This window comes from Lissotriton helveticus, chromosome 1_1, assembly GCF_964261635.1.
Source record: "Lissotriton helveticus chromosome 1_1, aLisHel1.1, whole genome shotgun sequence".
In the NCBI taxonomy this organism is placed as follows: Eukaryota; Metazoa; Chordata; class Amphibia; order Caudata; family Salamandridae; genus Lissotriton; species Lissotriton helveticus.
The window spans coordinates 141619077-141646051 of NC_136057.1; the positions used below are offsets into that span (position 1 = coordinate 141619077).

Below are 26975 nucleotides of genomic sequence, written 5' to 3' on the forward strand. Positions count from 1 at the left end.
CGCCTTTAGCGTCAAAGAACACATACATCATTGCCCCTGTCTCGTAGGCCAAGTGTTTAAAGACCTTGGTCAAAGTCTATTACTCACAATGTCCGCATAAGTACACTGCCTTACTCCTACCCGTACTGCCGCTCTGAAGAGTAATCGCGTCTAGGGTTGAGTAATCATTTAAGCTCTACTAAGCGCCGTGGTCGCGTTGGATGTCTGCTGGCAAGACTAGCGCGCTAACTTAAGATGGCCGCCATAGATGGAACAAAGGGTGGTGCTTTTACCGGAAGTCTTTCTTCCGTGTCTACATTCGTTGCCAAGAAACATCAGCCCAAACATTCTTAATATATACGTTCTTAATATATGCATGCGTTCGTCCTTGTCATTAATAATCTTTCCCGGACAGCTGTTTCCGTGTCTGAAGTGACTCGCACTCGATCCAGTATAAAAAATACAACGGGTTGTTATGGAGGCTGAGTTGTCACTGTGGGGGATTCAAAAGGCTAATGCCCCGATTATGTGTCAGAATCACTGAATAATTCTAACGGTGTCTAAAGTTGGACTTTAACAGGGTCTGAGTAATACTATAAATATATAAAAAAGTATATTTATAAAAAAAGGGGGTGAGTTTCGCAGGTACTGTGGACTCGTGTGTTAGGGTAGATGGGCTTAGCAGCAGTATAGTAAATACGCAAAATTTCATCGTTTAACTTTTGTGCTCACCTATTCTTATCTTTACAGCCCTGCTTGTGAGCACAAAAGTACAATCAAATGCAAGAATGCAAGAAGTCAAGTACAAAACTAACCAACCACTTCCTGGAAAGTGGGCACAAACCTGAGGACATAGCCTGGACGGTAATTGAACAGATTGACAATGAGAAACATCTACTGGAGAAAGAACAAAGATGGGTTTTTCGTGTCCAGTCTAATAAGCATGGGTTAAACGATGAAATTCCGTGGGGTCAGCTATAGATCATGTACACCCACTCTCCATTGATAGGCACTCCCTTCCCCGTGGGCTATGAACAAAAAACTCGGTCCACCCTCAAGAGCCCAGCTAAGGATAAACATCTGTTGTTGATTTATTATTCCATCCCCAATGAAACTATAAAGTCAAATGAAAATTTTGCGTATTTACTATGCTGCTGCTAAGCCCATCTACCCTAACACACGAGTCCGCAGTACCTGCGAAACTCACCCCCTTTTTTTATAAATATATTTTTTATATATTTATAGTATTACTCAGCCCCTGTTAAAGTCCAACTTTAGACACCGTTCGAATTATTCAGTGATTCTGACACATAATCGGGGCATTAGCCTTTTGAATCCCCCACAGTGACAACTCAGCCTCCATAACAACCCGTTGTATTTTTTATACTGGATCGAGTGCGAGTCACTTCAGACACGGAAACAGCTGTCCGGGAAAGATTATTAATGACAAGGACGAACGCATGCATATATTAAGAACGTATATATTAAGAATGTTTGGGCTGATGTTTCTTGGCAACGAATGTAGACACGGAAGAAAGACTTCCGGTAAAAGCACCACCCTTTGTTCCATCTATGGCGGCCATCTTAAGTTAGCGCGCTAGTCTTGCCAGCAGACATCCAACGCGACCACGGCGCTTAGTAGAGCTTAAATGATTACTCAACCCTAGACGCGATTACTCTTCAGAGCGGCAGTACAGGTAGGAGTAAGGCAGTGTACTTATGCGGACATTGTGAGTAATAGACTTTGACCAAGGTCTTTAAACACTTGGCCTACGAGACAGGGGCAATAATGTATGTGTTCTTTGACGCTAAAGGCGTGGTTTCTCTCTTACAGATTACCGCGGTGAATAACCTACCAACTGTCAGCTTATGGGGCATACAACATGCGCCACAGCAGTATGTATCGTAATCTATCTAAAATCTGGGTGTGCCTAATGGGGATTTTAATGATTGTTTCCAATACCATTACTGGAATTGAAATACGCAAGAATCGGGTCCCTCGTTTTTATCCCTGTGTGGTGCCTATGTGTGCATCGAGTTACAAGTGTGTGTGTGTCGAGATGAAACCAGCCCTAATTTCATGGGGCTACACAATGTTCGGGCAGGAATAACGAACATTCAGGGGATGGCAGATTGAACCATCTGTCTGTCCATAAAGTCTTAAGTATATTCTTTATCAGTCGGGCTAATATGAATGATAAGTGGGACTTGTGGCGCTAACAATAAGTTGTGCTAAAGGACAAATTACAGTTACAATTGTATAAATTTGTGCTTTTCTCTCTTCCCCCTTTTTTCCATTTTCTTTACAGAGACCACATTTAGGTCATCTTTTTTGAACAATTTTTATCTTGCTTCCCCTGGGCCAGCTCATGCCCTGAAGCTAAAACTACCAGTGGATTTTTACTGCTAGTTTTTAGGACTATAGGCATATCATACTTAGAAACTGAGCATTTTTCTAGTAGGGGCCATTAGAAGGTCCTGATGAGTAAGCAGTAGGGGACTGCTTACGAAACATGTAGACCAGGTAGCAGCTATTTGCTCTACCTCAAAACCCCCTTCTTAATGTCCCCAGCTAGGGAAGTGAATAAATAGTTTTTTTCCACTAGCCAGAGGATTTTTAGTTTTTTAATTCCCACACATTAATAGGTCCCTACACTTCACTGACACCACTCACCTTGCACTGTCACATAGCCTTTGTCACCTTACAAGTGCTCCCGCGTAGTCGTCAGGTCGTAGCACGCCCCGCCCCGTAGAGGGACGGGAAGACCCCAATGATGAAGCATGACACTAAAGGATTTTTTTAGTGTGTGAGGGGTATTTTAACAAGCACATTGTGCTCTCATCTTTACCACCCGAAGAGAGAGTTAATTTTTTCATCACCCATAAAAAGAAATATAAAAATTTAAATCACCACACATTGATAGAATCTCTTTGTTTATGCATATCGAATTGGAGGGTGATTCTGTCAATACCTCTTCACTTCCTCTATTGTTTTGGTATCATCAGGATTATACCTATATTCTATGCTGTACTTGTTTGTAACCCACTGCGATTTCAATGTAATGCACTGATTAATTGCTCATATTGACCTGGTACACTTATGTAACCTGCTCCCATTTCAAGTTTCATTCCTTTTTGCACCAATTACTACCTCATATACTCTGGCTGCTCATTAATGCCACTGTTGTTACATTCAATTGGGTATTAGTGTATGTGTTTGTATTCTGCTCCAGTTTATCATTATTGTGCACCCTACATCTGGGCAACACGCACCCACAATAGATCTTAGCCCTGTTTGCATTGACTACTACCGCATACACTTTGGCTGCCTGCTAGTGTCACCTTCATTCCATGCAACCGGTGATTACTGAGCACCCGCCCACACCTACCGACTCCGTCACCCCAACATGGAGCTCATCGGCAAGCACACATACAGAATCAACTACCCACCTGCACTCACCAAAAAAAGCCGCTAAATGCTTTAAACACAACTTACTGAGGTCCCACCCTGAAATACCCTTTGCAGACACCTACCACTCACCGGTCAATGGTGCCGTAAACATTGATATCATCTTCCACACCGCACGCAGAGCTCAATGGAGAAAAACGTTCCTCTCTTTACTCACCGTATCCAATTCCAGGAAATCCGCTCATGGCCAAACACTCTCCATAACACCATCCCAACTCTTCCCAGGCAGAACCTCCATCACTATCTATAACAACGGGATTGTCCTAATCCAATCCACAGACAGGAACCTGGAACTACTAGATAACCTGTTTCACACTTTCTTACAGCACCTCTCCAATGCGTGGACCCCACTCAGTCCGACCACCCTTGACCTCACAGCCCCCAACCACAACGATACTAACACAGCTCAGTCCCTAAACGACACGCACCTCTCCCCCACCACCGGCACCGTCGTCATCCACCCACCTACTGCAACCACTTCACACTCCTCAATCACAGACTTAGATCTCTCCCCGACATACACCAGCCGCACCCCCTCCCGTCCCACTAACACCCTGACCTCCACTCATACCACTCCCAATCCTCTCTCCCCTGTCACCACAGCCCCCAACAACAACGCCTCTAGTATACCTCAGCCCCAAAAGGACTCACACCTCTCCTCTAGCACCAGCACCTTAGTCATACACCCACCTAGGGTTGATACCTCACACCCCTCAATCACAGACATAGATCTGTCACCCATATACACCAACCGTTCCCCACTTCCCCCCCTTCACCAGCCCACATTCCCATTCTTTCCATCCATGACACCACAGCTCCCACTCACAATCCGCCTAACCGGGTTCAGCACCAGACTGACACGCCAACAGACAATACCCACCCTTTATCCCCCCCACTCTCAGCCCCCTCTTCCACACATTAACTAGCCACACTGAGCGCGCCTCTATCATTTCAACTCCGCCTCTGCAAAAGAGAACCACCTACAATCACACTCACCCCCCCATTCTCACCCCCTATTACCCTACATGCGCCCCCACCACTAATAACATACACCCATACTCCACCATACACTCTCCACCCACCACCAATACCCTCCTCCATAATATGTCATCCTCCCCCCAACCCTCCAATACCCACCACCAACACAAATCCCACACTAGACTACGTTATGTCCTCCCTCCTCCAGCTCAAAGAAGACATCCACATCATCAAACAACTACTCTGCTCGCATTCCAGTCACTCCTCACCCACCACCCTCCTCAAGCTCAAGCAAGACATCCACATCATCAAACAATTACTCTCCACACATCCCAGACACCCCTCACCCGCCTTCACCAGCACCACCCTGCCTAACAGGACCTCCACTTGGTCGGCTGACTCTCGCACGCAACGCCCCCCGCCCTGGACCTCAATCCCTGTTCGCAATCAGGAAAACCGTCCCCATCGCACCTGCAACACACTATCGGACCTCGATACAGTCTTCCTCCTCCGCTCCTACGGCCCAGCTCCCCTTAACAACATACCCTCCACCCCCCGCGCCATTACAACGATTCATCCAAATCCCCTTAGACCCCCCACGCAAAACAAACTCTATCCTTAGTAACCTGAGAAAAGTCCCCCTCTCTCTCGAAGCCCCTTCCGCCCTCGACACACCCCGTCTCAAATGCACCCTCCTCAACTGCAGATCGGCCTCTAGACACTCCTCTGCAATCGCTGATCTCATCTTATCACTGGACATTGACCTCATCGTCATGACTGAAACCTGGCTAAATGAATCTTCTACACCCATACTGGACATACTGGTTCCCCCCAACTACCACATCACCAGATTAGACAGGGTTGGTCAAAAAGGTGGGGGAATCGCATGTATACACAGGAGTAACCTCTCTGTCACGAAAGTAATTTCTCCCTCCCTACCCTCCCCAACCTCCTATGAATACATTTGCCTTGATATTATCAGTGAAGGCAAACCGATTTGCTCTCTTCACGGCATTTACCACCCACCTGGGGACAACTTCACCTTCTCGCAACTAATTATGGATTTGATCACAACCAATTCAGGGTGACAACTCACACAAATATACCTTGGTGACTTCAACCTCCACTGGAATGATCATAATGACGCGGTGGTAAATAGTCTTAAAAACTTCCTCGGCGCCCTCGACCTCACCCACATATGCAACAGCCCGACCCACGAGAAAGGCTCTATCATTGACCTTATCATCTCCAAAGAAGACTCTATCCAACTCGAATCTATCAAACCCTGCGACTGGTCAGATTATCACATTGTCACGTTCTTCATCAATGAAAAAGTCAAAGCTAACCCGGTTCAATCCTTCAAGCCCAAAGTCTGGAAAAGAGACCTGAAAAAACTCAACCCAAACTCTCTACCCCCCAACAGCTGCAATATATTACTTCCTCCCACTGGCATGACGGATGTCCAATCCTTGACGGATCACTATCTCAACGCTATGACCGCCTTAGTTAATGAAGCTGCACCACTGCAGCTAAAAAGAGCATCCACAAAACTGTCCAATCCTTGGTACAACGGGAGTCTCAATGATGATAGACGGACCATGAGAATGGCAGAGCGCACCTGGAGATCAGCTCCCTCCGCACTGCACTTAAAAACGCTGAAGAAAAAGAGAAATGCCTACTTCAGGAAAATAAAACGCTCAAAATCAGACTTCTTCAGCCGTCAGCTCGACCATGCCAAAAATCGGCCGAGAAAGCTTTTTGAGCTACTCAGAACACAATCCAAGGAACAACCCCAACCACTCAGTACTCTGGGCGAAGCACCCTCCTGTGAAGACTTCGCTTCCTTCTTTATCCAAAAAACAGACAACATAAAGAACGAGCTCCTCATTGACGTAAGTCTCTACCCCAAACCCCTCTGCACAGCACCCACTGAACCAAAAAACAATGCTACATGGTCATCCTTTGCCACCTACTCGGAAGAAGAAATTGGTAGACTGCTCAGTACTGTGAAACCAGCCAACCACCCCACGGACCCCCTTCCTGCCAACGCTGTCAAAGACCTTACCCCGTCGCTCCTCCCACTTTGGACTAAAATTATCAACAGCTCACTTCAACAAGGGACCATCCCCGACTCCCTGAAAGTTGGACAAGTCACACCTCTACTAAAGAAACCTACTGCCGACCCCTCTGATCTAAATAATTACCGTCCCATTACCAACATTCCAACTCTTGCCAAATTGCTCGAAAAATGCGCACAAACTCAATTGGCTAGACACATCAATCAGTTTGATCTACTCAACACCCATCAATCAGGCTTCAGAGCGGACCACAGTACAGAGACTGCTATGATACACATAATTGACGATGCTCTCCAAATCCTAGATCAAAACGATACCTGCCTCCTGATCCTTCTTGATCTCTCCTCTGCATTCGACACCGTCAAACATGAGAACTTACTTGACCTATTAAATTCAAGAATGGGTATATCTGGAACTGTGCTCAAGTGGTTCACGTCCTTTCTACACAACAGAACGCAGAAATTCAAGAGTAACAACTTGATGTCTTCTCCAATACCGGTAACGCTAGGCGTCCCACAAGGATCCTCCCTATCCCCAACTTTGTTTAACCTAGTTATGGAACCTCTCACCACCCTGCTACAAGCATCCAATGTTCAATTCCACATGTACTCCGATGACACTCAACTTTATCTCAAAGTACAATCACCCAAAGACATTATGCTCTTGAATTCAACGATCAGAAGCACCCAATCATGGTTGGCTGCTAATCACCTCAAGCTCAATGCTCTTAAAACAGAGTTCCTCTTGATCTCACCTCCTGCGAAGATCACTAGCACTCAAATCTGGCTTAAACACCTAACCGCACTCAATGTTCAGCCCACCATTGTGGACTCAGCAAAATCTCTAGGCATAACACTTGACACCAACCTCAACATGCAGGCACACATCAACAAAGCAACTAAAGGGGCGAACTATCAGATCAATACCCTAAGGAAACTCAAACCCTTCCTTCCAGCCAAAGATTTCCAAACTGCGGTACAAGCTCTAGTCATCCCTCGAATAGATTACGGCAGCATCGCCCTCTGTGGTCTCCCCCTAACTACCACGGCACCCATAAGAGCTTCTCTAAACGCTGCAGCGAGACTCATCACCGGTTCAAGAAAGCACTCACACATTTCCCCTGACCTGAGAGCCCTGAACTGGCTGCCTTTTGAAGCCAGAATTCATCTGAAAATCGCCTGCATCACGCACAAGGCTGTCCACCTGAGCTCACCCGGATACCTCGCCCAAAAGCTGACGATTTCCGGAGGCTCTAGGAACACCAGAGGCACAAACAACCTTCTGCTAAAGCCCCAAAGATTCCGCAAGGAAAAAACGTATAAACGCTCCTTCTCAGGAATGGCACCCAGGATCTGGAACTCACTCCCCCCTGAAATCAGACTCATCTCCTCTACCATGCTTTTTAAGAAAGAAGTAAAGGCTATCCTCATGGCTAAATACACTTGAATTATTACTGGGGACGATATTCACAGACGGTGCACCATTCATTCTTACTAATCTTTTTTTGCATTTTTGTATGACGCATGTTATTGACCTGCCTGAGTGTTTACGCTATCAATTATTTTGCACTTGTATCATTATTGATGTATCTGGCTGACTATGATCCCACATGTATCTTCCCTTTATGTGTATCAATTGCTATTTTACTCACACGTTGTTCCTTTCGTCTGTAAAGCGCTCTGATATCTGCAAAGATCTTGTTCGCGCTATATAAAACTTTCAAAATAAAATAAAAAAATAAATAAATAAATGAGTTGTTGAGCGTAGCTTGCATTGGAATCGGGAAAAGACAGCCGGTACGGGCTTCATCCCACAGTGACTTCTTCAAGGCTAGATCAGCAATCGAGTAATCTCAGGAAGTGCCGTGGTAATCGAAGGTCAAGATATTTGTTTGTAGCTATGTAGTTACATTCGAGACATGAACCTGATTGGTAATTTTGTGTCATTAACTGCAGCAAAGAGTCTCGTTGTTCTTCTCATATTAAAAAGTAGACTGTCGCCATCCTTCAGTGCGGATATTGTCCACAGAGGATTGTCCTGTGGCGTAAGCCTTGTTGTTTATGATGTCAATAGTACGTGATTAGTTCAGGCAGAAGGAGCCATAATAAGACCTTAAAGTGTTTGTTGAAGCGATGTTAGTCTTGTAATAATAACCAGCTACAAGTTGTACAGTTCAGACAGACCCGTAAGCTGTCATAGGCTTCTCAAGGAGGTAGAGTGAGGCGCCTGGAACTTATCGACCACACAACATAAATAATGAATGTCTAGTCCTGTGGCTTCTCTTGTAATAAAGAAAAGTGCTTTAATGCACACTAGAATGAAAGACTACCCACCGATTGGACACTGTGCAATGTGGTGTTCTGTGGACATGCTCAGCCTGAACTGTCTCTATCCACTGTCACTCCCAGTCCTCCCCCATGATCCAGGCTATGTTTCCTCCTGGGTCTTTGTCTCACGTGGGGTCTGATATATTAGTGAGATTATGGTTTAGTTGCATTTGACCACCCAACATAATTAAGCGCCGTGTTTACTGATCAGTCTCAGTTTATAGTCTTACCGCACTAGGTGAATCGGCCCATGTTGGCTCTGGACAGCTACCTGCCTCTGTCACTCCCTCACATGCCCCACCCGCTTTCCTAAGGAGTGACACATGAGCTGACTGCTTTATTCATGTACGCACTATGTCCTGCTGGACATACTCTCCAGCAGTGCACCGGGCAGGCGCAAAGTCCGCTGTCATGGAGCAATGCAGCACAGATGGCTCCTCCGATGGACGTCTCAGCACTTGGGGGTCTCGACAATGGTCACGGATGTTGCCTCGCATGGCTATTCTCACTGTGGGTAGTGAAGCCGTGTACAAGGCCAGCAGATGCAGCCTCAAACATGGCCATGAAGGCGGACACACAAGCCAGATACTTTGGGTAGAGCCAGCCCCACGCAGACTGGTTTCTCCAAGTAGATTCTGCCCCCACAGGCCAATGCCTTCTCAGAAGGTGAGTCCAGGCACAGGTTGGAATCTCAGGAGAGATGTGGCCACACACAGGCCTATTACTTGATCACGTGTTCACATCCCTGATTGGCCTCAGCAGCTGCTGTTGTGGTTGTTGTCGTTTCTGTCTGAAACCAGCAAGCAGAGACCTCAGACACGAGTGTCCGCAGATTGTTTTCCTTCGTCCATCTCGGAGTTCCCCCACAGATACATGGAGTATGATGGCCCTCGCACTCCGTGGACAGACACTCCTCCCGCCTAGTTAGCATTGCTTATTTCTGCAGACAGGCAGGCAGGCTTCTAGCCCTTCAGGACAGCTCCACCGCTTCTCCAGCAAAAGATTCAGACTGCAGGTGATGTCCCATCACCGCTGAGAAGCAGGCAGTCTCTGAGTACTCGGCTGTCACTCCCTCCCTTAGCCGTAGAAGACCTTTAAATGGAACAACTAGTGAGGTTTTGAGGTTCTGCTTCTAAACACAGAAATCCAACGAGAGAGATGCATCCACTGTCTGCAGCTTCACAACTGGTTTGGGGTACCTCAAGTTTCAAGTATCCTCTCCAGGTTGCTTAACATACACAGCCTTTTAGTAGAGTGATGCTTCTCACAGCAGCGTAGCCTCCAGGATACATCACCCACAACAGAGACACAAAGAGGTATGAGGCTTCTGCACCTGGATGTCATTAGCCACCTAAAGGAGTTAATCAGGGAAAGACACAAGGGCAGGCCTCACCTCAAGGCTTCCTCACCTTTCACAAGAGTCTGCTGTTCCTAAAAACCACTCCTACCATTCACCAAACTGCAGTTCTCAGGAAGACCAATCAGCATCTCCTTATCAGCAGCTCCTTGATAGCAAAAGGCCTAGACACATTTCTTGTCTCCACTCTCTCCCTTCAGTGTAAATGTAAATGTAAATGTAGTATACTTGTAAAGCGCACAGCTGCCCCAGCAACGGGGCGTCCCGGCGCTGTATAACTCTGGGGAACCCGTCCTGGCTTTCCCTGTGGGATGGTCCCTTGCTGGGAGTCCCCAAGGTGGAGCCAGGCATCCCCGGAATTGGTGGGGCCGTTGTGGAGATTAGGCAAGCTAATGCCCAGAGTTGCCGAGTGGAACCCCTGATTAGAGTAAGCACCGAAGCGAGAATTATCGAGTCCGCTGACCAAGGTCCACGACCCTGCCGCGTCGGGAATTGAACCCTGGTCCCAGGCTGACTTCTGCTCTCAGGCCTGCCGCCTCTAACCAGTGAGCCACACTACTCCACTAAGTGTCTAGGTCCCCTCCACCCACCTTCAGAAATGTCAGCAATACAGTTTCGCTGCACGGGAAAACAACCGTACCAGGCAGGCCTGGGGTATCCAAAATCCATCCCACAGGGCTCCATTACTCTGGCTCACCCACGCACAGTGCTTGCACCATGCAGGCTAGTCATGGCATTGTAACTAGGGCTCCCAGTTTTCCGTTTTTACAGATTCCGACAGAAAACGACCTGGTTTTCTGTCTGTGTTTATTTTTTTAAATACAAATACGGAAAATAGGCATTCTTTTCATGATTTTTTTTCTAGTGTCAATCATAAGTGCCACGTCAGTAGGTGTGCAGATTGAGAGGTAGGGGAGAGGAAAAAAGACAGTAGATTTCCTAATTAAGCTTCATAAAGTGCTGATATGAAATTATTTCTGCTCTTCTACAATGCAAGTGTTTTCCGATAATGTTATTGAACTGTATACTGCTAAAACCTTTTGGACATGCAAATGCGCTTAAACATTTATCAGTTAAATGCGGCAAAATACCCATTGCTGATTCATTTATACAGAATACTCAATATAAAAATATATAAAAATCAGAAAAAATTAGCAAAAAATAAATATGGATAAATACAGACAGAAATGTAAAAAAATACCATAAAACAGGGAGCCCTAATTTATAACAGAACTGTACACAATATAATGGACATTCATGTCTGCATAATCAATATAACTTATACATTGGAAAGGAAGGCACCTGACCTCTCCATCCCATATTTCTCTCTACCGCAGAGTTGGACTGAAGCTATACTTACCAAATGACTCCCTGTCACTTGAACAATTTTCCAGTCTTGGAGTTAATTTTAGAAATTGTCCTTATGATCCTTATAGCAGCAACAGATCTGAACCAAATTAAATCAGTGCTCCTTCCCGCCAGAAGTCTTTCGGCTGTGTTCTGATGGAGATCCTGATTTATTCAGGGTATTCCCTCGACGCACCCACATACATGGAAGCTCACACCGTGGTGACTCAATCCGGAGGCCCAAGACTATATGATGAAAAACACATCACTCTATTCCGAGGCCATAAGGGTTTGATCAATTCTCCACGGGTGGTGTGGGAGGCCTATAAGGAGATAATGCGGGGTCAGACAATTAGTTTAGTGTCTCATCAAAAGAAAAAAAAAGAACAAGCTTTATCGATTGGAAGAAGATGTCATAGAGGCTGAGACACAATATAGTCCCACTGCATCAGGCAGCTCACTACGCCGGCTTAAAATTCAGCTTGCAAGGATCAGGCATATAAAACTCGGATGACTCTAAGAACAGGCAGGCAAGGGAGATAAGCTCACACATTGGCTTGCATGCAGGGATACCGCATCTAGACACATTTACCTGCTTAATGGGGCAGAGGAAAATATATATACTCTCCCTGAGAATATAGCAAATGGGTTTAATTGATAATATGGATCCCTATACAGGGGCATCCCTCGAGTTCAACACTTGTCCTCAGTGGACATACCAAGATTGTTAGAGTCTGATGCAAACCAGTTCGTTGAACAGAGTACAAACGAAGAAAATTGTAATGCTATTGCACAAATGACTTTGACAAGTCTCTAATTCAGTTTTAAAATGGACTTGTGTGATTAATCTCGACTAGAGCAGCTTTAAGTCTCTTAGAGAGACGAGGCACATTATATACAATGTGCCTTTAACGCTCTTCATTTGGGTTGTTACCTGCTCCAATGGCTTTGCTATTTATTGAACTTGGAAAAAGCTTTTCATAGCGTATCTTGCGATTATTTGTTCATGGTCTTAGAACACATTGGATTTGGTGTGTTTTTGCCTATATCAAGGCCTTACACACAAGGCTGCTAGGAAGGGTCAGGGTAGTGGGGATATTTCTGCCACTTTTTTACTTCGAAAGGGGTCTAGACAGGGATGGCCACTGTCACCCCGTTATTCGAAAATGCAATCGAGCCCATTGGTACGGAAGATCAGACAGATGGAGAACAATGAGGGATTGCAGGCCAGGGAGGGGTCCCCTCCCTCTTGCAGAAAGCCACTTGGGTGTTAGCCCCAAAAGGCAGACTTCAAAGGGGTAGCCGCCTTTGAAATGCAGATGTGTAGCACCATGGGGGGACGGCTGCCTAATTGTTGAGGTAGACAGGATGACACGGGAGGTAGAGAGGGCATACCTGTTGCCAAACGTATTGGCCCAGGGGTGTGCAACCCTGAGGTAGCCACACCCAAGGGGTGGGCCAGGGAGGTCTGAGCACCGAGAGAGGGGGGGTCTCAACATCTAGTGAGAGAGCAGAATGGTGCATCCTGGGATAGTCAGATGCCACACTTCGAAGGAAGTAGTCACCAGGTTGGACATAAACTGTTAGCTCACTGGCTACCAACTGCATCCTGCCCTGGGGGCAATATCCAAGCATTAAGGGCGCATCCCTGGCACCAAGACCTCAGATCTGAACCGACTTGGAAGAAGTACTGAAGAACGACTGCCCTGCTGCACCGAGTAACCAAGAAGGAGAGGCTGCACAGTCGAAGACTGCGCCTGCTGCACCTGGTGGCTAGCGAAGAGAGGTGCCTTACATGCCGTGTCATGCTCTGGGAGAAGCAGTCTCCAGAGCCCAGTCAAGCCAAGAGACTCTGAGGGCTAGCCGACTGGTCTCCTGTTCTCAGCACAGGGGCACAGCAGCTGAAGAAGCCTGCTGAGGCATGTTGGTAGCCCAAAGTCTTTAAGCCTCTACCACCGCCGCCATGCAGCTCCGAGGACCAACACCCGGATGCACTGAGTCACACCAGTTTCAGCTGAAACTGGGAGTGCTGTCGAAGAGTTGCTGGGACCCTCAGAGGGTGAGTTTTCTACCCAGAAAGATTGCTCTGTGACCGTGACAATGGACGACTGGGAGTTCAGTGGTGACTGAACTTCGGCCAGAATGGAGAGGACTCTGTGGGATGTCGACCCTTCAACGAGGACCCCCTTTAAAATCTTTGTGGACTGAGGGATTCCTGCAGGAATACCCCATTTGACCGCAAAGCATCCACGGGATCTATGGAGCTTCTTCAGCTTCCTACATCAGGACCACTCCATAGAAATCATTGCAATGCGGATACAGTGCCTGGAACTGCTGGAGGACTGCTCCTTCCGTGAAGGTAACTGTTCTTTAGGACCTTGCTGGTTCCCATGACTAGCTCCATGTCGGAGTTGTTCTCCCCAAGTACTTTCATTTACACGGCAGGGGGGTTATTTTAATGTAGAGCATGACATTTACAGGACTGAGTCAGCATGGTGGTTCTCTTTTGGTATGCAGTTGTTTACACTGCATTTTGTTTATTTTACGCTACTGTATTATCCACCGAAAGAAGGTTGTGGTGTTTTGTCATTCTGATTGGCAGGAAGCAGAACACGCGGGTCCTGGTGCACTGTAAAATGGGTGTCAGCCGCTCCGGATCCACGGTGATTGCGTACGCCATGAAAGAATATGGCTGGAGTCTGGAAGAAGCTCTGCGCTACGTGAAGGAGAAGAGATCCATCGTCAACCCTAATCCTGGCTTCATGAGGCAGCTCCTAATATACCAGGGAATTCTGGATGCAAGGTAATGTGCCAGGGAACTATGCATCTCTGTGGCACCATTCTTAGGGTTTTGGGATAAAATGTCATGTATCTGCACTAAGTTGTATGTGGATATATATGTGTGTGTATTTATGTATACATGCATGTATGTGTATGTATACATGTGTGTATGTATACATGTGTGTATATGTGTGTATGTGTATGTATACATGTGTATGTTTGTATGCATGTGTGTGTGTTTGTATGCATGTGTGTGTGTGTGTGTATGTATGCATGTATGTATATGCATATATACGCGTGTATGTATATGCATATATATATGCATGTATGTATATGCATATGTATATGCATATGTATATGCATGTATATATATGCATGTGTATATATATGTATGTATATGCATGTATGTATATGCATGTATGTATATATGTATGTATATATGCATGCATGTATATGTATGTATGTATATATATATATATATATGTATATATACTGTTCATGAAGCCTCTATATGTGTGATATTATGTGAGATAATTTAGGTGATACGGGATTCCTTATACTGTTATTTGTCTGAAAATAAAGAATGCGATGACAAAGAAATGCAACAGTGAAGAATACAAAATAATTCAGCATGACTGACTTTTCACTAGGGTGACCATGGTGAAGCCAAACTGATGTAAATAAGATGTTTGCCTTTACCTGATAATGTACACTTTACCTTACGCCACCTCTAACCCATAACCTAACTAAAAACATCTAAAATATACATGGTTTTAATATTCTTTATTTTTTCTTTTCAATACTACTTAACAATTGTACTTTTCCCATTAATCATTTTATATTCTTCACTGAGCTATTAGTTCCTTATGGATTCTTTATTTTCATACTATACCAGATCTGTGCTGTTCTATCTGAAGAGAGGCATAGGCTGGGCAGGAGACTCCTTGCATCAGTATGACACCATGCCCAAAGAGAGAAACATGCCACCTCTGACTACCCGCTATCTGTCATTCGTTACCCATGGAAGAATCCGAGCCGGCCTAAATCTGTGATTTGAAGCCCCTGGCGGGGATAAGACAATGCCCTTTGTTCCATGCATCAGTACGACATCCGGGCCAATGAGAGAAAATAAAAACCAGGTCTAGATACCTTTTTATCTTTGATTTCAACCAAAGGAGGGCAACTGGCCAGCCTTGAATATCCTGTGTTTGTGTCTTCAGGCCCTCCACTCCCTGTATCTCTACTACACCAGTGGTACGTAGGCTGGTATTAGATTTGCCCCAGTCATGGGCGTAGGAGACACTAAATTTCTGGGGGGGACAGGGACAACCTTGTGGACTTTCCAGTGACCCTATACAAATCGCCCATTGTGCGAGACCGTACGCGCGTTAAACGTGTACAATCGCATAGTTATGAAGAGAAATATTGAGAAAGGCAGGCAAGTAGTCACAGTCTGCAAGTATGCTTTAGTTTTATTTATATTCACAATAAAGACCAAATGGGGAAAAAAATATGTATATGAATCTTGCATCTTCATGCAGGGTCGGTGATGTCTGTGTGAGCGCAGGGTGAGCAGTGTGCCTGTGTGAGTCCAGGGTGAGTGATGTCTGTGACAGTGCAGGGTTGGTGATGTCTGTGTAAGCACAGGGTGAGCAGTGTGCCTGTGTGAGTCCAGGGTGAGTGATGTCTGTGTGAGCGCAGGGTCAGCAGTGTGCCTGTGTGAGTGATGTCTGTGACAGTGCAGGGTCGGTGATGTCTGTGTGAGCGCAGGGTGAGCAGTGTGCCTGTGTGAGTCCAGGGTGAGTGATGTCTGTGTGAGTATAGGGTGAGCAGTGTGCCTGTGTGAGTCCAGGGTGAGTGATGTCTGTGTGAGTATAGGGTGAGCAGTGTGCCTGTGTGAGTCCAGGGTGAGTGATGTCTGTGTGAGTATAGGGTGAGCAGTGTGCCTGTGTGAGTCCTAGGTGAGTGATGTTTGTGACAGTGCAGGGTCAGCAGTGTGCCTGTGTGAGTGATGTCTGTGACAGTGCAGGGTGAGCAGTGTGCCTGTGTGAGTCCAGGGTAAATGTAAATGTCATGGTACTTATAGAGCACACTGTCACCAGACGGTCACCTTTCGGTGCCGCCTATGCGGCTTCCTGGCGCTGATACTCATATCGCTGTGGAACCCCTCCTGGCTTTCCCTGTGAAGTGTCCACTCCTGGGCACCCCCAGGGTGAAGCCAGGCATCCTTAGCGCTGTTGGGGCCGGTGTGGAGGCTAAGCAAGCTACTGCCCAGAGTTGCAGCGTGGTGCCCGTGATTAGAATAGGCATCGAGTTGAGAATTAACAGGTCCAAGGAAATTGAGCCCGAGTCCCCGCCGAGGCGGGAATCTAACCCTGGTCCCTGGCCAGAACTCTGCATCAGGGTCTGCCGCTCTAACCATTGAGCCACACTCTTCCACCCATCAGGGTGAGTGATGTCTGTGACAGAGCAGGGTTGGTGATGTCTGTGTGAGTGCAGGTTGAGCAGTGAGTCCAGAGTGAGTGATGTGGATGGGTGAATGCTGGCTTAGTGATGTGTCAGGGAAGGGTGAGTAATGGGTCTATGAGTGCAGGGTGACTGTGCCTATGCGAATGCAGGGAGAGAGATGTATCTGTCCAAGTGCAAAGAGACTTGTCTGGCTACTCCCAGAGATGTATTGGCCAAGATACCTCTTTCTCAAATGTGCTTAAGAATGCACCATTTGCCCACTCTTTTTCCAAAATGTTCTCGTGGGAGAACCCCCGAATCCCCCATAGGGGGTTGGGCCTCGCTCGCTGTGCGCGCTCGTCACAGTGCAGTATTTACGCCACCACTTTCAAATGTCACCAGCCGCCCATGCCTTTTAAATGAAAATACACTATGAAAATTACAGTGTAGGCATAAGGTGATCACATATCATTTCACACACTGACAAATCTGAATACACAATGTAATACAGCAATGTCTAGCACCATCCCCTAAATGAATATTTTAAAAAAACCTTTTGACCTAATGTCAGATGTGTAAGTACGAATCTAGTTATACTGAAAACATTGACAGTCTTAACTATCAAAGTAGTTTAAGGAAGAAAGTCTTGAAAATTTCCTAAAGGCTTCCTCAGAGTTCTTAAAGAACACTACAGCACGTCAACACAGAGCATTATATAAGTGTCCAATCTGCGGCCGGACTGCGCCGCGCTGGGCCCGAGAAGAGACCTGCACCTGGTGTGCCCAGAGAACCAAAGGTGTGTGCGGAGCTGCGGCTGTGTGAGGTGACCTGGGGCCGCGATGTATACACTCACTGCACTGACTGCATGCCAAGAACAACGGTGCGGGACGCTGCTCACAAATGGACAGTGCCAAGAATGACAGAAAAGAAGGTAGCGCTAGCAACCCCAGCCTATGCGTTAAAAACACACAAATGTCCAATTTCGCACAACAATCTCCAAAATCTTTTCCCATCTTCCTACCTCGCAGATATTTCATTCGACCCTTGAAAGCCTTGTAAGCAGCCGTCTGATTAATTCCCAGTCCTTATGAGGTTAGATTTCTCACGTCCGCGCTCATAAAACTAAATCTACTTTGTAAGCCTCATTCAGATAATTAGAAAAGTATCACATTTAAGCAAGCATATTGAGCCACAATGCCCGTGAATAGCCGAATTTAGAGACAGGCCTGCAAACACTAGTCCGCGGTGACATTTACACAATTCCAATCTAATAATTACAGGAACACGGCGTGAAAGGGCCCTTTGTTATCGGGAGTTATTCAAAGTGCGGAATTAAGACAGAACATACGTGGGCACAATTTAAACAAAATGCGACGAGGAGAGGGCTTTCACGCACTATAAATAAAAAAATTAAAAAAGCAGCACTGGCAGCAGAGGTGAGGGCGAGGCTGCTGAGCCGAGGCTCATGCTGCACTCCAGACTCCACTCAGTCACAACTTGTAAACCCCACACCCCCACCACTTTCAAATGTCACCAGGCGCCCCAGGCAATGCAGTGTAACAGCCCTTGCCCCTACTAACAAGTGCTGCTGCCTCCAGCCCTTCAGTCTTCAAGCCGGCAACAGACACGGGACGAAGAGTACGACGACGAGGTCAGGTCAGCCAGCAAATCAACCAGAGCACTGGCTACATGCAGCTGAGGTGAGAACTAAATTCCTGGAGCCTCAGGGGTGCTGCCCCACACAAAGAGTTCAAAAGGGCAGAGGCAGGGGGGCGAGTGGCCTCTGACGTCACCTTATGCTGTGACTATCGGATCATTGGCAGCTCACAGACCGGTAACTGGAGAGGCGCCAGGTCAAGTGCAGGGCCATTAGGACACACAGCACCTCTCACACTTTTTTTCGCTCGCTAATGGCCTGCCAATCTCCCTCTCAGGAGGTTTTACCCCTCGTCACCCCACCCTTGTCCCCTGTGTCCCCCCCACTCCAAAATCTGGGGGGGATATGTCCCCCGCGTCCCCCACAGTTCCTACGCCCATGGCCCCAGTATTGGAACTTTCATAGATTCCCATGCTTTGTATCATTCCCCGTCGTCGGAATGGGAGCCTCGGTAGTCTAAAAACCATAGAAACAAAAGAGAAACTTAGGCCTAGGCCTCATCTCATTTTGTATCCTATCACCCTCTTTTTGTAAAAAGAGACCAAACTTTTGCCAGGACCAATCAGAGCAGCCTCACCCTCTGGAACCTTCCTGAGAGAGCTCAGAGCCTCAGATTTTTCTACCGCACGTTGTGCTAGGGAGTCTCCACTGAGCTCTGCTCAGCTTTTCATTCTACTTCTGAATTTCTTCAAGTTTCTACTGGATCAACATGTCTGACAAGGAGAAGAAGGCCTTGTTCAGGGCCTGTGCCTCTTGTGGGAAAAAACGTCTTTTTGTGGAGGATAAGCATGACAATTGTATTTACTGCTTATATCCTGACCACAAGGCCACAGAGTGCAAGATCTGCAGAACCTTCTCCAACAAGACTCTTCGGGACAGGGAAGGTCGTCTGTTAACCTGGCTTCAAAAAATGAAGACTCGCAAAGAGGTGCTCTCTTCGGAGGAGGAAGATTCCACGTCTTGTGCTTCCTCTCACAGATCGAGGAAGAGGGGTAGGTCTCCTCCAGGATCTTCTACATCTCAGCCCTCCCTTCAGGCCCCTCACAAGATCTCTGATAGGTCTGAGAGGGCTGGTCCCCTTCAATCTCCTCACGGAAGTGTAAAGGAGAGGCAGGGACAGGCTGCTGGAGTGAGTGCAGCTTTAAAGGACGTGAAGGAGGTTCCTCTGTCTCCCCCTCCGTCCAAAAAGGCCAAATCTAGTGACAAACACTCTTCAGTCACTTCAGGACCTGGGCCGGAAAAGAAACCGCGCCCGTCGACGAAAACACCAGGTACGTCGTCGACCGTTTCTTCAGTTAAAGTTCCCGCTGTTTCTGTGGCTCCGTCGACGGGCTCGTCGACGGTAGCGCCCTCCACGATGACTTCGTCGTCATTGAAGGTCCCCAGTTCGTCGGCGCTAACATCTTCCACGTCGACGACGGCAAGCAAGGTACTGTCGACGGCAGCGGTGTCGACGAGAAGTATGTTGATGACGACGACCACCTCGACGACGATGTTGATGACGACGAGTTCGTCTACGAAGCCGTCGACGGTGGTTCCGTCGACGACGAGACTGGCGTCGACGAAAGCGATGGTACCGTCGACCATTCCGTTGACATCTTCGTCGACGACTGCTACACCGTCGACGACGGCATCGTCGACGGGACCGTCGACGGGGCAAAAGATGCCTTTTTCAACGCAGAAGATGAAGATTACACCGGAGATGACTTCTCCGCGACGGGTCTCTGCGCATCTTCCTACTATGCTTCTAGACGATGAATCTGAGGAGGATGAAGTTGAAGTTGAGGACGATGATTATGGTCCGGCCTATAGTCCCTCTGACTTGAACGTCAAGATGCAGGAGACAGACACGGAGGAGTGTTACGAACATGCGGGTGGCCAGCAGTCGTATCCATATGTTCGGGAAGAGAGACCTGCTCCGAGTTTGGGCCAGGGCATGGTAGCCATGCCCTCTTCGCTCATTTCTGACCTGCAGCTGATGCTGCAGGATTATCGGAAAAGGTTTCCGTCGGAACCTTCTGGACAGTCTGCAGTTCCTACACAGTCACAAGTGCAGCAGGCTATTAGTCTTCCAGTGGCACACCCCTCGCCACCACCGGTTGCACCTGCGGTCCGAGTCCCCACTCCGGATCCCACACCCTTTCATGATGTCCAACAGGATACCTCTTCGGATGAGGAGGCGATACAGGTGGATCCCTTGGTTGATCCGTTGCAAGACCCGGATTTGGATCAAGGAGACAGTGGGCCACAAGATCCGGACGCTGCTGGTCGTGACACGTCCATCTCCCCTCCTGTGGATATCGGGGGTTTTCATCACCTGATGGAAAGGGCAGCTAAAAGATTTGGATTGCCGATTTCGAGAGAAGAATCGGAATGTTTCCTTTATGACTTTAAGGAACAACACTGGAGATCGGTCAAGTCTATTCCCATCATTGACCATGTATGGGAGGAAGGGATGAAAATTATGCCAAATCCGGCCACGGTGATTCCAGTCCTCCCGCGGCTGGAAAAGAAGTATAAGGCTCCGGACGGCAGTCCTGCTTGCCTTCTTGGTCAGCCGAAGCCTGATTCAGTCATCTCTCAGGCGGCTCAAAGCAAGTCCAAGAACGCGTCCACACCTTTGACCACACCACCGGATAAGGACAGTCGACGCCTAGATAACGTGGGGAAGCGGTTTTCCTCAATGGCCAGCTTGCTTGTTAGAGCGTCCAATGCTCTTGCCATCCTCGGCCGATACGACCGACAGATGTGGTGCGACATGGAACCCTTCGTGGAGCAGTTACCAGAACCCACAAAGGAGGAAGCCAAGAAGGTGCTTATAGAGGGGGAAAAGTCTTCTGCTGAGGTTATAGACTGTGCAATGGACATTGCTTCCACAGCATTTCGAGCCTTGGCTGGCTCGGCAGTACTACGACGCCAGGGCTGGTTGAGAGCCACCTGGTTTCGCCAGGAGGTCCAGAATAGGATCCTGGATCTACCATTCGATGGGGACATGCTGTTTGGCAAGCACGTGGACGATGCTCTGCAGAATATCAAAAAGGACACGGACACTGCAAAGGCCTTAGGGTCCCTCACCTACCGGAAAGTCCCCTTTAGGGGCGCACGAGGCAGAGGATTTACATCATACAGAGGGAACCAACAGAGATATTCCTCTCAGCCTTCTCAGTCCTATAAGCCCCAGTACTCCAATCAGCACCAGGGACAATCGGCGTCTTTCTCTCGCCATCAGCCGCGGGGCCGTCAGACCCGGCAGGGACGTGACAACACCAAGCGTCAATAGCGGCTTTCCGGCTCTACCTACTGTTCCTTCCCTCCCAGTCACATCAGTGGGGGGCAGGATTTCTCTGTGTCTGGAGAACTGGAGATCAATACCATCGGACCAATGGGTCCTCAAAATTGTAGAGAGTGGCCATGTGTTGGAGTTCCAAGACCTTCCTCCGACAAGAGCTCCGGACACCATCCGCAGGGGACATTTGGGACAACTCCACCTCGAAGCCCATCAACTGTTCCTCAAGGGAGCGATAGAACCGGTGCCTCTGTCCCAGAGGGGCCGGGGTTTCTATTCAAGGTTCTTCCTCGTGCGGAAGACGATAGACACTTGGCGCCCCATCCTAGACCTGCGGGAGCTCAACACCTATCTCGTCAAGCTCTCCTTCAGGATGGTCACTCTCCAGGAAATTCTTCCTCTCTTGAATCCAGGCGACTACTTGGCGTCGCTGGATTTAGAAGACGCGTATTTCCATATTCCGATACATCCAGCTCACAGACAATACCTACGCTTCACAGTGGGAAAGAGCCATTTTCAATTCAAGGTGCTTCCGTTCGGCCTTCGGTCGGCACCAAGAGTGTTCACCAAGGTGTTGGCGCCGGTTGCAGCCTTTCTTCGGAAACAATCTTTAGAAGTTTTTCCTTACTTAGACGACTGGCTCGTCAAGGCACCATCTTTCGTGGAAACTTCTCATGCAGTGGCAACTTGCATCCATTTGTTCCGTTGCCTGGGCCTTCAGCTGAACGAACGCAAGTCAGTCCTGCTGCCCTCCAGAACGGCCAGATTCCTGGGATCCGTGTTGGACACCACGCAATGTACAGCTCGTCCCTCGGAGGAACGACAACAAAAGTTGATGATTTCGGCTCGACTACTCTGCCGCAAACAATTCCTGTCTGTCCGCCAATACAAATCCCTTCTCGGGTCGATGTCATCCTGCATACCATTGGTACCACATTGCAGGCTGCGAATGCGTCCTCTGCAGGAGGAGCTAGACAAGCAATGGCGCCAGGCAGAGGGGTCATTCAACGACAAGGTGGTGGTGACAGCAGCGATGAGACAGGCGAGCAAATGGTGGCTTCTAAAAAGCAATATCGCCCAGGGTCTGTCATTCAGGAGTTCACCTTCACCCATGGTACTGACCACAGACGCGTCACTGGAGGGCTGGGGTGCAGTTCTCCGAGAGCTTCAAGTCAGTGGCCACTGGAGTCCAGGACAGCGCCAGTGCCATATCAATTTCCTGGAACTGACGGTCATTCTGTTGGCCTTGCAAGCTTTTCTGCCCAGAGTTCGTAACCATTCAGTGCTGGTCCGGACGGACAATACTACGGCCATGCACTACGTCAACAAACAAGGAGGCACCAAATCGCTGACTCTGTCCGCAGAAGCTCAGCGGATTTGAGATTTTGCGATTCTGAACAACATCACTCTGAAAGCCGAACACCTGGCGGGAACTCTCAATGTCAAGGCGGATGCCTTGAGTCGACAGACGGAGTGACTCACGAGTGGGAGTTGAATCAAACCATTCTGGACAGGGTGTTCTCTTCTGGGGGACACCAACCATCGACCTCTTTGCTTCACCGGAGAACGCCAAATGCCGGTTCTATGCAAGCAAAGTTCACCATCAGGGGTCCCTGGGGAACGCTCTTTCGATGGCTTGGTACAGCGCATTCTTTTACGCTTTTCCTCCAATTCCCCTCATTCCTCGAGTCCTCAGGAAATTGAAGGCGGAGCCCTGCAAGATGATTCTAATTGCTCCAGCATGGCCCAGACAATTCTGGTACACCGAGCTTCTGAGGCTCTCCCGAGCTCCTCCGATTCACTTCCAACCCATTCCGTCCCTGTTGTCCAGGAATCAGGGGCAGGTTTACCATCCGGATCCGACATCACTCCACTTGACAGCGTGGCTCCTGAACACAGAGAGTTCAGTCATCTAATGCTCTCTCAGGAATGCCGGGAGGTCCTGGCTCATGCCCGAGCACCAAGTACCAATAAGACTTACAAGGTGAAATGGAAAAGATTCTGCCTGTGGTGTCAACGTCAAGGTCTCCATCCTTACACTTCCCAACCCCATCAATTGTTGCCATATTTACTATCTCTGGCTAAGTCGGGGTTGGCACATTCATCTGTAAAGGTACATCTGGCGGCCGTATCGAGGTATCGACGCAATTCTTCGGGTCCGTCCTTATGGTCCTCTAGGGTTGTCAAACAATTCTTGAAGGGATTATTCCGGATGTATCCTCCAGTTCGTCCTCCTCCTCCAGTGTGGCAGCTCAACCTGGTCTTAGCGCAACTCATGAAGGCTCCGTTTGAGCCTGTACACAAAGCAGACTTAAAGTTCTTGTCTTGGAAGCTGGCCCTCCTGGTGGCTCTCACATCAGCGAGACGAGTGAGTGAGCTTCAAGCACTCTCCATAGTGCATCCATTTTTGCAATTTAAAAAGGAGGTTCTTATCCTTCGGACCAATCCAAAATTTATACCGAAGGTACCATCGGAGTTTCACTTAAATGAACCCTTGATTCTGAAATCTTTCTTTCCGCACCCTTCTACGCCTGCGGAACGCACACTCCATTCTTTGGACGTTCAGAGATGCTTAAAGTTCTACTTGGAGCGCACACGTCCTTTTCGGAAGACGACTCAGTTGTTTGTGTCCTACAGTGCACCACGAAAGGGATTGTCTTTGGCAAAGAGTGGCATTTCCCGCTGGATCTCCAGTGCGATTCAGTTCTGTCATCAGGGAGCTGGCAAGCCACTGGATGGAAGAGTCAGGGCACATTCCACGAGATCAGTGGCGTCATCAGTGGCTCTCTTTTCAGGAGTGGCCATTAAGGACATATGCAGGGCAGCAACGTGGAGCAGTACTCATACCTTCACGAAACACTACTGCCTGGAGTCTGCAGGACGAGACGACGCGGCTGTTGGTCAAGCAGTCCTGCGGAATCTTTTTCATTGAGGTGAGCTTTCCCTACGATCCCTCCAGCCTGGTGAGCACATTTTGTTTGTTTTGCTATGCTTTATGTATTGCTTATATGGTTATGTGATGCCATGTACGTACAAAATGTGTTCTTCGTAATTTACTGCTAGCTACTCTGATACAAAGCATGGGAATCTATGAAAGTTCCAATACTGGGGCAAGAAAACAAGTTACTTACCTGTAACTTTGGTTCCCCAGTATTGGTAACTTTCATAGATTCCCATGCGCCCGCCCGCCTCCCCGGGGAAAGCTCAGCCTGGTTACAGAGTTAGTGGCGGTTTGCACAACGGCTACGAAAATCTGAGGCTCTGAGCTCTCTCAGGAAGGTTCCAGAGGGTGAGGCTGCTCTGATTGGTCCTGGCAAAAGTTTGGTCTCTTTTTACAAAAAGAGGGTGATAGGATACAAAATGAGATGAGGCCTAGGCCTAAGTTTCTCTTTTGTTTCTATGGTTTTTATACTACCGAGGCTCCCATTCCGACGACGGGGAATGATACAAAGCATGGGAATCTATGAAAGTTACCAATACTGGGGAACCAAAGTTACAGGTAAGTAACTTGTTTTCTTCCTTGCATGTGTGATAGCATATCTGAGGAGAGGACTAAGCTGGCTCTTAATTCTCTGTATCTAGCATGTGGAGGGGGAGGTGGTAAGTGTAGGTCCTGGAGGCAGTAGGCATGGGTCCTGGAGGCAGTAGGCATGGGTCCTGGAGGCAGTAGGCATGGGTCCTGTAGGCAGTAGGCATGGGCCCTGGAGGCAGTAGGCATGGGCCCTGGAGGCAGTAGGCATGGGCCCTGGAGGCAGTAGGCATGGGCGCTGGTTTCTCAGCATCAGTGAAAACTCGTTTCAGGAGGGTAACGGTCTGTTCAGGCCCTTGATTCACTCAGTATGAACAGTCACTACCTGTGCATGTCCAGTCTTCCACAGTTGATCTGCACTGCACTAAACATAATTTCTTTCTCCACAGTAAGCAACGCCACAGTGATCTCTGGCAGCGGAAGGCAAAATGTGAGCAGTCGGACAGCCCAGGTCACACGTCGCAAGAGCAGTCGGAGGGCAATGGTGCCACGCTGGAGGATGCACCGATGAACCACCAGAAGCCCAGCCCCATTGAGGAAGAGGAGAGTTCTGAGACGGAAGAGAGTGAAGAGGAAGAGCCCCAAAAGTCTCCTCCCTACTGTTTCCGCCCTCTTGAGGGCTTGGAAGTGGAACTGGGTTTCTTGGCCATGGAGTCCCCCGGTGGCCAGGCTGAGCAGCTGGCACAGGCCTCGATAGACGAGGCGGCCCAGCCAAGCATCTGTGTCCAGAGGATGGAGGAAGAGGAGTGCGAGTCGGGGAATGTCTCCGATGACTCCAATGCAGAGGAGATCATGAGCCACTTGGGTGGAACCCAGCAGGTGTCAGGCCAGCCTTCTTCCTTGGCTATACCAGTGTCCCCCCTCACTCCCCGTCGTCAGAGGATCAACTTATGGTCGGTGATGAGATCCATTAGTGAAATGGAGACGTCCGACCAGGAGACCATGCCGCGATCACCGGCCGAGAACGTGAACAGCAACAGTGCAGCCCAAGAGGTAAGCAGGCCCTGTCCTAGATGCTAATACAAAGAGGCGCCAGTGGTCCAGCAGTCGCACATCCCTATCTTTAGAGCAGTAAACCAACAGCGGTGCACCGAACACTATTGCACACCTGTTGCCACAATGTGGGTGTCTGAACCTGAGGAACAAGTTCCCAGGCACGAACAAAACAAGGAATAGTGGAGGCACTCCTGAAGGTGTTTGAGATATTCGATGTATTGGTCTAGGTGAATTAGTAAATTATTCATGTATTTCAAATGCACAAAAGAGTTTTCATTGAACAATGTAATCAAACTCTCAAAAAAATCTATTTAAAGCTCCACATATTAAGGTGAGTGGTAGTTTTACTTGATGCTGACATCACAAAAAGGCAAACAATAACGTAAATATATTTACAATTTTCTGACAGCAACTACAGATATTTTAGACATGCTTCCTAGATGGTTTCTGCCTTCTGTGAAGCATCTCCAACTTATCTGTAGTTACTGTCCTACATGGTTTGCGTACTAGGAGCAGAGGCTTCTGCGGGTCAGGAGAGAAGGGCTCCAACGCAGTAGTGTGCCTGCTCACTTGGGAGAGTGCAGTGCTCTGTGCTTGCATAGGAGGACACTGGCAACGTTGTAACTGCGCTCAGCCCTGAAAGAGGGCAGGATGCTGCATGCTAGGATAGAAGGACACTGGCTAAACTCTGTGTGAAAGAGCTCCAGTGCTGCCGGCCAGGGTACAAGACTACTGGCTTTGGG

General features: G+C 48.1%; 1 protein-coding gene across 2 annotated transcripts in view; it reads left to right on the forward strand.

Annotated features, from left to right (window-relative positions):
- SSH3 (slingshot protein phosphatase 3) overlaps positions 1 to 26975 on the forward strand; it is a 253908-nt gene that overhangs the window by 217623 nt on the left and 9310 nt on the right. For both annotated transcript variants that reach the window (XM_078657907.1, XM_078657986.1), the window contains 2 exons: positions 14138 to 14338; positions 25626 to 26229. In XM_078657907.1, coding sequence (XP_078514033.1) covers positions 14138 to 14338; positions 25626 to 26229 — 805 coding nt within the window. The remainder of the gene's footprint in view (positions 1 to 14137; positions 14339 to 25625; positions 26230 to 26975) is intronic.